The sequence below is a fragment of the Leptodactylus fuscus genome, chromosome 2 (genome assembly GCF_031893055.1).
Source record: "Leptodactylus fuscus isolate aLepFus1 chromosome 2, aLepFus1.hap2, whole genome shotgun sequence".
Classification (NCBI taxonomy): domain Eukaryota; kingdom Metazoa; phylum Chordata; class Amphibia; order Anura; family Leptodactylidae; genus Leptodactylus; species Leptodactylus fuscus.
This window is the reverse complement of record NC_134266.1, coordinates 258,251,774-258,261,982: the sequence shown is the minus strand read 5'-3', so window position 1 is coordinate 258,261,982 and position 10,209 is coordinate 258,251,774. Positions and strand designations below refer to the sequence as shown.

General features: G+C 39.7%; 1 protein-coding gene across 1 annotated transcript; it reads right to left on the bottom strand.

Moving 5' to 3' along the window:
- Positions 1 to 285: 285 nt before the first annotated feature.
- Positions 286 to 4,862, bottom strand: LOC142193956 (matrix metalloproteinase-18-like). The gene is made up of 10 exons (XM_075262979.1): positions 4,731 to 4,862; positions 3,428 to 3,669; positions 3,176 to 3,324; positions 2,963 to 3,088; positions 2,479 to 2,640; positions 1,764 to 1,899; positions 1,514 to 1,647; positions 827 to 986; positions 601 to 701; positions 286 to 439 (listed from the first exon to the last, which is right to left on the bottom strand). Exons 1-10 carry the CDS (start codon positions 4,833 to 4,835, stop codon positions 294 to 296), a joined length of 1,461 nt encoding a protein of 486 aa, XP_075119080.1. The 5' UTR covers positions 4,836 to 4,862; the 3' UTR covers positions 286 to 293.
- Between the last annotated feature and the right edge of the window lie 5,347 nt (positions 4,863 to 10,209).

Genomic DNA, 10,209 nt, shown 5'->3' with positions numbered 1-10,209 from the left:
CCACTGAGCCACCATGTGGCCCCTCCTATATTATCTTATGTAAAGTTCATGTGATCTTAAAAAAAAATCTTAATAATCTTCTGAAGACTTACAATTTATTTCTAAGTCTCCCCGTATCCCCAGTAATAGACTACTAGAGGCCATATAGTTAAAGGTGAAAAGGTTTTATTGTTTTCCAACAACAGAAAATAAATATTAAAATACCAACATGAACTTATAAAAATACTATATAAAATATTATTATTAATACATGTAAAACACACAATTCCAAAAAAAAAATTCAGTGCAAAAAATTATTTAATTTTTAGGACTTTTTTCAGGTTGCTGGCCTTGTTATTTCCGCACTTTATCCAGCTGTTATTCTTTAGCAGACGGGTGACTCTCTTCTTTGCGGTGCTGAATTCATACTGGCGATGTCCATCAAAGAAGTACAGAAGTCCTAAACATGAAAAATATGATATTAATATACCAATGTATTTATTTTTATTTAATTTTTATTACTATTATTTTTGTTATTTTTACGATTAATAAATATATATTATTATAATGATTATTTTTTAAATGAGATCAAATTCAAAACCAATAATTTTTTTCTCTTACCATCTTTCTGGAAAGCGGCGCGAATCTTGGTAAGACCAGGAAAGCCGTCTACAATTTTTTTAGGGTATCCGGTATCCATACTCTTCTTATTCTCATCGAAACTGCAGAACGAATGGAAAGGTTACGGTTAACAACGTTGAGTAGGACGTCTTCCAAAGTTTTTTGCAGATGGTTATTATTATTCATTGGTTCTGTCGTGAAGCAGATATTTTGGGAGGGATCTTACCTCCAATAATTATCATTCACAAATAGATATGTCTTTCCAGATTTCTCATCGTAGACGGCAGCATCGATTCTTCTGACAGATCGGGGGAAACCCAAGTCGTAAATACTCTTTGGAGAATCTGTTGTGACTTCATAACCACTGATGACCCAGTATTTTGCTCCTAGGAAAAACGTAAATTGTGTTTGGTTATTATTATGTATATTTATGCATCTATCTATCTATCTATCTATCTATCTATCTAACTATCTATCTATCTCCTATCTATCTATCTATCTATCTATCTATCTATCTATCTCCTATCTATCTATCTATCTATCTATCTATCTCCTATCTATCTATCTATCTATCTCCTATCTATCTATCTATCTATCTATCTATCTATCTATCTATCTCCTATCTATCTATCTATCTATCTATCTATCTATCTCCTATCTATCTATCTATCTATCTATCTCCTATCTATCTATCTATCTATCTATCTATCTCCTATCTATCTATCTATCTATCTATCCATCCATCCTATATCTATCTATCTATCTATCTATCTATCTATCTAACTATCCATCCCATAGCTATCTATCTATCTATCTATCTATCTATCTATCCATCCCATAGCTATCTATCTATCTATCTATCTATCTAAATGTCTATCAAAAAATGTGAAGGGTTAAATATATAAAAAAATACCTTTAAAGACAAAGACTTCGTCCCTGTCCTGGACTTCATAAGCAGCCTGAATGTGATTTGGTAGAGTTGGCCAGAAAGTTTTGATTTCATGATTTTCAACTACAGATTGTGGGGAAATTTGGCGCCAGAAAGAACTGTGAAATAAAAAACATAGAATGAATTTTTGAAGCTTTGCCTATACAATGAGACAGTTCTCAAAAATTTACCAAAACTTTCATGGTTATATCAAACTATTTCAATGAAAACTTACGTGTCTTTAAAGAATAAGATTTCTCCACGCAGTGTTGTTACGGCATCAAAAGTGATGTTTGGCAGACAACTGGATGGGGTGCTTGGTTCACGTGGCTGTTCTGGTTCAGTTGGCTCTCTGGGGGCTGTTCTTGCTCCTATAATAATATAGGTTATAGAATGGGCATTGTTTATTTCATTAGCTCTAAATTTTCAATGTTCTTCATTCTGAACCGACAAGCAATTTATTAAGTTACTAAATTGTAGCTCATGGACCTCTTCCTCCAAAATCAGTGTTAGACGGAGGTACTTGGACCTACCGGAGAAGATGACTTTTAAGGATTTCCATGGATGCCCTTGCACTTGGAAAACTCCTAGCATATTTACATATGTAACCATATGATCCCGTTTACTTAGGCCTAAGTAGTGTCCTTTTAGCCCTTGTTGGGGTGGTATGCATTGGTCTACCTTTCTGTCCTGTATAGATAGGTGCAGAAGACAGCACTTTTCTACACAGTGGGCCAACCCAAAAATTATAGTACATGGCCAATGGCTGACATGCTACTACATATGCTGTATGGTTGTAGACTCCAGAGGTGGATATGGAGGAAACTTCAGTTTTATGCCTCCAAGGGTCTGTTTTTTGGGTACCTTACTGAAGGATGCTTTTATCTACGAACTATATGGTACAGTAATTTATACACTTCATTATCGAAGGTATCTTCTACTTTTCTTACCATAGAGTGATTGAATCCCGTTGACGTCATCTTCAGGAAGGCGGAACTCGCTGGGCTCAGTAAAATGGTAGGTGGGATACATCAGAGCACTGGGGTCACTGGAGTGGAGGAGACCAAGGGAATGGCCAAACTCATGAGCAGCCACAAGGAATAAGTTATAACCTACAAAAGAAGGAATTTCATGCATAAGAATGTGGTTTTTGGATAGGTGCTGACAAATAAGAAAACTGGGTGAGGAAATTCTTTGCCCAAAAATCTGTACAGTGTTGATTTGCAGAGCCCATACATAGTGTGGTTTGGGTAATGTCAAGTCTCCTAGGCCCAAAATGACCCAATGAGCCAAACTGGTTGCTGCAGAGGTGACACTTGACAACAGCTCCAAATACAATGTGGTAGTAAGGCAGATTCGCAATAGCAACCACCTTTAAGCTGGATTTGGGCTAGAGAGAGGGAAAAAGTTGAGAAAATGAAAATTGTGTCTTACCATTAGAGCCACTTGTCCATGTTTCATCTTCATCAAAGTGGGCATCTCCACCAATTCCACTGGAAGGGGCAAAAGCATGGGCAAGTGTCCCATGTGGGCCATCAAATGGGTAAAAATCATTATGGACTGCGGAAGACAAAAAACACATCTTACTATATCATCCCATGGTTTTAGGAGTCTACCTTGTGATGTGGGACAACTTTGGAATCTTACCTTGGGCAGCAAAGGAGATCTCAATGTCAGAAACCTCATCATAGATCCGAGTAAAAGTCAAGGGAGTCACACCACTCCAAACCCCGAAAGCTCTCTGAATGGCATAGTCGACTTCAGCCCGGGGGATATCGGGTGTGTAGTTCACTATTCTAGAAGAAGAGGAATAAAATTGTTACGTTATTGATGCCAACTCTCCAAGTTATAAACAAGATGGCTTGACCTAAAGGAGGCTTTGAAGTCCCTCAGTTTTACCTGTAAGTAATTTCCGTCTTTCTCCATCCTCTGTTACCAGGAAATACGCTGAATTCACCGACATCCTGAAACCCACATCGAGGTTGGTGCATCAGTTCCATGGTGTCCGAGTCCAGTTTTCCTGTCACTTGAAGACCGAGAAATTGCTGCATTTCCTTAATTTTTTGCGTAAATGGACTGTCGCCTTTCTTTCTTGACATTCGTACATTTTTCTGAAGATTGTAATATTTCTCTAGATATTGCTAAAAAGGATAATAAAGGAAAATCGTTAAAAATGAAAAGAATTTTAAAAAATATTAAAAATAATATTCAACATTTAAAGATTACAAAAAATATTCGGCAAAAAATAAAATTTCTTCAGCAAAAACTAAATACAAAAAATGGTAATAATAAAAGAAATCACTCTCTGCCCGAGTAGGGAAGGTGGACTCATTGAGCAAGTTCAAAGTGGGCCTGGGTGCCTTTCTTGAAGAGAACAATTTTACGGGTTATGGACTCTAGATTATAAGGACTCGTTGATCCAGGGTTTCTTATACTGACTGCTAGATTGGAGTCGGGAAGGATTTTTTTTCCCCTGAAATTGGGCAATTGGCATGAACCTAATGTTTTTTTTTGCCTTCAACACTGTAGGGATTGTAGGGTTATAGGTTGGACTTGATGGACTGATGTCTTCATCCAACCTCATCTACCATGTAAGACTATGTACATTGAGTATATGATATAACCGAGTAAACAGAAATGAATACACCTGAATACACACCATCATATATGAGACCATAAAGCGCCTTGTAAAGTGCTTACACCACCTTACATCCACCTTCCGTATGGCAGCATCTATTTGTTAGAGGGTTGCCCCAACAATATGCATTTCACAGGATCAGACCTCCAACAATCAGCTCAGTTTTGCTGCAGCACCCCCACAGGATAAATGAAGCATTACACTGTTTTTAGTGAAATCATTGGGCTTTACATGTATTAATGTCTTGACATCCTAGAAATCTCTTTGTTGGAACTAAGGCTACATTAACATTGCCATTAATCTGACCCTAGGATGGATCAGACCAACGGACAGAAGAAAGGTAGTCTATAAAATAATGGGGTCTTCCTTCTGTTAACTCAGAATTTCTTAGCATTATGGAGAACCCCTTTAAGTTCCAAAAAAGTAGCGATACATCATGATCAGTTGTGACAATAGGTAAACTCAGCTCTGCTAGATCTGTAGACCACCTATATCCCTAATAAATATCCCACTACTCCTATATATATCGAGCCATCGTATAATTACTATATATAATATACTCACTTCAGCGAACTTGGCGTCGCTTTCTTCATTGCCTTTGGGAGGTTCTGCAGGGAATGCCGAGCAGTAAGCTACGGAAAGTAGCAGGACAAGGACCAAGTTCTTCATGTCTTGATCTTCTTTGGTCTGTAAGACTTGAGACGTTCTCCTGATGTGAGTCTCTGAGCACAGAGCTGGCCCTTTATATACTGTACCTGGTGCCTTTCTTCCGTGACTCACTCTTTACGACTTCCTACAATCACAGCAAAAAGCTTCAATGTTTTCATTGCCAACATGTTATGACAAAGTGCAAGCTAAGTAAAGCCCGCTCTTGTGCAACGTCTTCTCATGATTAATTATCAGGAAGAGGTTTTGGAGAGAATCAAAAAAAGACACTCTAATCCCACAAGGGTCCTCACAAAATGCAACCTAAGTGAATAAAATGACAAAAATGATAAAAGTTTATACATGAGGTTAGTCTAGACGGCCATTCTCTTATATCCTATACCTGTATTCTCAGAAGGCTACACTGCTGGACAGGATTACATCACTGCTGATAATGGAAGGATACAGATAAGCCCTTCTTTACTTCTCCTGCTGGTCCAAGATGTCCCCAGATGAGTGGGGCAAGATGGCCAGCTTTGGTCGTAAAGGCTGTCCATCTTACAACACTCTTCTCCGATATCTCAAGCAAACGGGAATGGTAAGAAAAGACGCATCTTATATCAGTTTAGTAATTTTACAGGATGGGGTCTATTAGTGTTGGGTGAACCTCAAGATATTCGTCTTGCGAGTTCACTCTGTAGGTTTGTTTAGTCCAAACTCAGACTCAGGGGTCTCTTCCGACCAAGTATCTATCACAGGCTACTATGACTGCTGATGTCATTTGGAAGGGTGTAGACCTAAAGAGGAGAGGAACCATCGCAGATACCATGATGGAGCCCAGTAGAGGTGAGTACGATTGGTTGTTATGTGACCAGGGGGCTCTAGAAGACAAGACCCACTTCCTGCTACACTGCACCAAATACTCAGCTTTGAGGGCCGTCTACTACCAAAGACTCTCTGCCCACATCCCAGACTTCATATCTGCAGACGAGAAGAGGAAACTCTACATCCTACTGGGAGAAGAAGAGGCCACTGTGGAGATCGCTGCCCAATACGTGTCCAGCTGTCACCAAACAAGAGGAAGATGAGACTCCACGGACTGTTATACCCCAATACACCCACCCCACCCCTCCTCCCCATATAGCGGCCACCAACTAAGAGGAAGATGAGACTCCACGGACTGTTATACCCCAAACCATCGCCCCACCCAACCCCACCTCCCCATATAGCGGTCACCAACTAAGAGGAAGACGAGACTCCAAGGACTGTTATACCCCAAACCAAGCTCTGAAGAGACCCCAGAGTATAATAGTGCTAGGTGGGTGGCCAATCCCCAAGATTTTGGGTTCGTCTGAACCTGAATTTTTGGAAAATTCGTAACAAACCCAGCTTGTTACAAACTGGGTCACTCAACTCTAGTATTTATGGAGCGCTTGACCTAGAACATCAATAGCCGCTGCTGTAGGGTTCAATGGTGGAAGGGGTCTATTCTGGTACAAGGGAGATGCTATACAGGCATAGTGCTAAAAAAGTTTCCCATTTCAGACATTTATGGCATATCCACAGGACACTTCAATTATAGATGTACATATTCAATATCAGATCAGTGGGGTACAACAACCAACACTCCAACCAACTGGCTGCTTGAAGAGGCTGCAGCATTGAAACCAGGACCGTGGCCACTTTACTTACCAACCACAGCGCCATGCACTGTATAGAGGTTGTGCTTGGTATTGCAGTTAAGTCCCATTCATTTGAATAGAACTGAGTTAAAAAAAATGGTGATTGGTGGGGGTGCTAATTGGGAGACTCCAGCTGATCTGATACTCATGACCTATCCTAAGGATAGTTGCAACACCCAGAAGGTCCCATTGAGCTTTATTTTACCCTCTTTTTAGTCCTCCTATGGATTTGACTATGTATTCATTGTCTATGGGAATAGCTTAGCACTAGGAGCACAGTATACTATATGTTTTATCAGTGTTGACCAAATAGAAAATTCTACAGTTACAAGAAAAAGTAAGTGAACCCTTTGGAAATACCTAAATTTCTGTAGTGATTACTAATAAAATGTGGTCACAATAAAAGACAAACCCAATGTAACCAAACTAAAACAAAAACACATATATACTGTAATATATTTTATTGAGAACACTGACTAACCACCCACAGTGAGTAAGCCTGTAGCCTCACCATCAGTCGCAATCCCCTCCACCATTCATTGTCCATAGATGCAAATGAGATTGGAATAAATTTTGACCATTTGTCCCTGCAAATATGTTTCAGTTTATTAACCACTTCAGTACCGGACCAATATGTGGTCCCGGACCAGACACATTTTAGGTTTATTTTGTATGTGCGGTTTTGAGGGCTGTAACATTTCTCCCGTATGTCTCAGTCAACTAATTTTTGCGTCTTTTTTCGGGGACACATAGGGCTTTATTTTTATGTTGTTTTTATTTTCGAATGTGTTTTAATTTTTTTATATCCGGGAAAATATAAACATAATAGAAGGGAAATTGTGTCTGGTTTTCAAATTTTTTTTTTTATTTAATAACACAAACTTTATAAAATAATTTTTCCTCTCCGTTACGATAATTTCTATTTTGTATGGTGTCGTCGGGGGTGGGGCTATAACCTTTAATAACGGCGTTTTATTAGCGTATTATTATTTTTTATTATTATTTTATTAACTTTTTTAAAAAATTTTAATTATATATATATATATATATATATATTTTTTTTTTTCAGATTGTGTCCCCATAAGGTGATAAGAGACCTTTGGGGACATCTGATCACTTTTTTTTTTGTATTGGAGGCTGATTTCTCCTATAACTGGGGCTGGTACATTTAGCCTCATTTGCAGGAGGAATCCAGCCTCCTGCACACTGTATACACAGTATACAGAGCTAATCTGGGTCCTGTAGGACCCAGCAGCTCTTGTAAGATGCTGCTCCCGGTGGATCACGTGACCGCCGGGTCAGAGGGCGGCCGCATCATGGCGGCGCCAATAGCCGTGTATGCAGCGCTCATTGAGCGCTGTATACACAGCGATGGAGATGGCAGGGAAGGGAATAAATCTTCCCTGTCATCTCTCTGGGAGCTCTGGCTGAAGTTACAGCCGGCTCCCAGTATCAGCAGCTGCACGATCTCCGTGCAGCTACTGTGTTCTGACTGGATGTATCGGTACGTCCTGTCAGAACTAGGCAACCACTTCATGGATGTATATATTCTATGGGCGGTCAAGAAGTGGTTAATATTTCTGGGATGCCTTGTGTGCACAGTCCTCAAAAACACTCAAAACAAATACTTTTTCATGGATCACGTGGACTTCCCACACGTCAGTTTCTAACTGAACCTGGATTGTGTATCACCCTCGGAGCTGATATCAAAAATCTCTTTACAGTCAGGACTTGGCCATTCCAAAACACTTTTTTCAATAATTTTTACCTTATTTTATTTATTCTTTATTTATATGTGTTGTGGTTCATTGTGTTGTTGCATTCCATATATACAATCACACGAAAAGCACAAAAACCACAAAATATTTTGATCAATAAACCCTAAAATATGATTTTTTTAATCAAAATAAAATGTAATACAGAAGTAAAGGATAAAATAAAACATGCAGAGTCATTGTATATTTCAGATATTCGGATTTATGTAAGGCACGGCTCACACTAACCAATGTTTCTTGAGAAGATCCGGATTTGTCAGTAACCAGGCTTTGTGTGCCTTTATTCTAATGACCTCAATGTCATTTAGCTTTTGTATACATTATTTACATAGATGTTTATCTTTTGTTCTCCAACATGGATGTGTAGAAATCCAGGTAATTCCAAAGGGATCACATACATTTGCTTGCTCCTGGATGTATATTGGGTGACAATCACACCTATCACTGCTCTTCCGCTGATACAATATACCATATCCTATGAGACACTTACACAATCCATCTTACTCATGATGTTTCACCTCCTTCCCCCTCAAGCTGTATAGAGGATGCTATTTTAATTGTGAGATATCTTTGTAAATATCTTCAGTTCTCCTTTCATAGAAGATGCCGGAATATCATTATTCATACACGGTTATGGAGGAAGTCTTCGACTAAAACCACAAAAATGTCGCTTACGGCAAATTATTTACAAAACTGTCCATAAATGAGCAGATTTCCCTTATTTATTACAAGATGCCAAAAACACGAAATTATACGTTTGTTGTATTTTATTTTTTAACCCCGAAGGTCGCTGCCTGTCTTTTCCTGTGAGTCTCTCTGTGTTTTAGCAGGACTAGTGTCTTTAGTGACATAGGTGTTTGAGGTTGTTTTGATTTTTTCCCGAGGGCATTGTGTATTTTTATGGCACTGGAGTGTAGATACTGGAAATGATATGTTATGTGTGTGTCTGTTTGATCTGCTTTTAACTGCCCAACTTTATTACGTTAAAGGGAATCCCTCGCTAGAATCCAACACATCAACCCACAGAAAAATACGTTATTGTCACCAGAACCAGCATATCACCCCAGCCCTGCAGATAGATAAGAAAAAACACAGTCCACAGCTCACCATAAATCTTGAAGAGAATCAGCTAGACCAAGAGTGCACGAAAAAATACACCCCCGGCTGGGGTGGAACAATGCAAGAACCCAGTAGAAAAATATTCCTTCAGCACAAGAGGTCTATAGTAAAACTTGACTAAACTTGAGTCAAGTTTTACTATAGACCTCTTGTGCTGAAGGAATATTTTTCTACTGGGTTCCTGCAGATAGATAGGTTAGTGTCACCAGAACCAGCATATCACCCCAGCCCTGCAGATAGATAGGTTAGTGTCACCAGAACCAGCATATCACCCCAGCCCTGCAGATAGATAGGTTACTGTCACCAGAACCAGCATATCACCCCAGCCCAGCCCTGCAAATAGATAGGTTACTGTCACCAGACCCAGCATATCACCCCAGCCCTGCAGATAGATAGGTTACTGTCACCAGAACCAGCATATCATCCCAGACCTGCAGATAGATAGGTTAGTGTCACCAGACCTCAGCATATCACCCCAGCCCTGCAGATAGATAGGTTACTGTCACCAGAACCAGCATATCACCCCAGCCCTGCAGATAGATAGGTTACTGTCACCAGAACCAGCATATCACCCCAGCCCTGCAGATAGATAGGTTACTGTCACCAGAACCAGCATATCACCCCAGCCCTGCAGATAGATAGGTTAGTGTCACCAGATCTCAGCATATCACCCCAGCCCTGCAGATAGATAGGTTACTGTCACCAGAACCAGCATATCACCCCAGCCCTGCAGATAGATAGGTTACTGTCACCAGAACCAGCATATCACCCCAGCCCTGCAGATAGATAGGTTACTGTCACCAGAACCAGCATATCACCCCA

Excerpts from the sequence above, each read along its gene's own strand:
- LOC142193956 (XM_075262979.1), bottom strand. The coding sequence starts at position 4,835 with ATGAAGAACTTGGTCCTTGTCCTGCTACTTTCCGTAGCTTACTGCTCG. Across the intron at positions 3,670-4,730 it reads GCGACGCCAAGTTCGCTGAA|CAATATCTAGAGAAATATTA; the intron begins GTGAGTATATTA and ends TATCCTTTTTAG. Across the intron at positions 1,648-1,763 it reads ATCTTATTCTTTAAAGACAC|TTCTTTCTGGCGCCAAATTT; the intron begins GTAAGTTTTCAT and ends TTTATTTCACAG.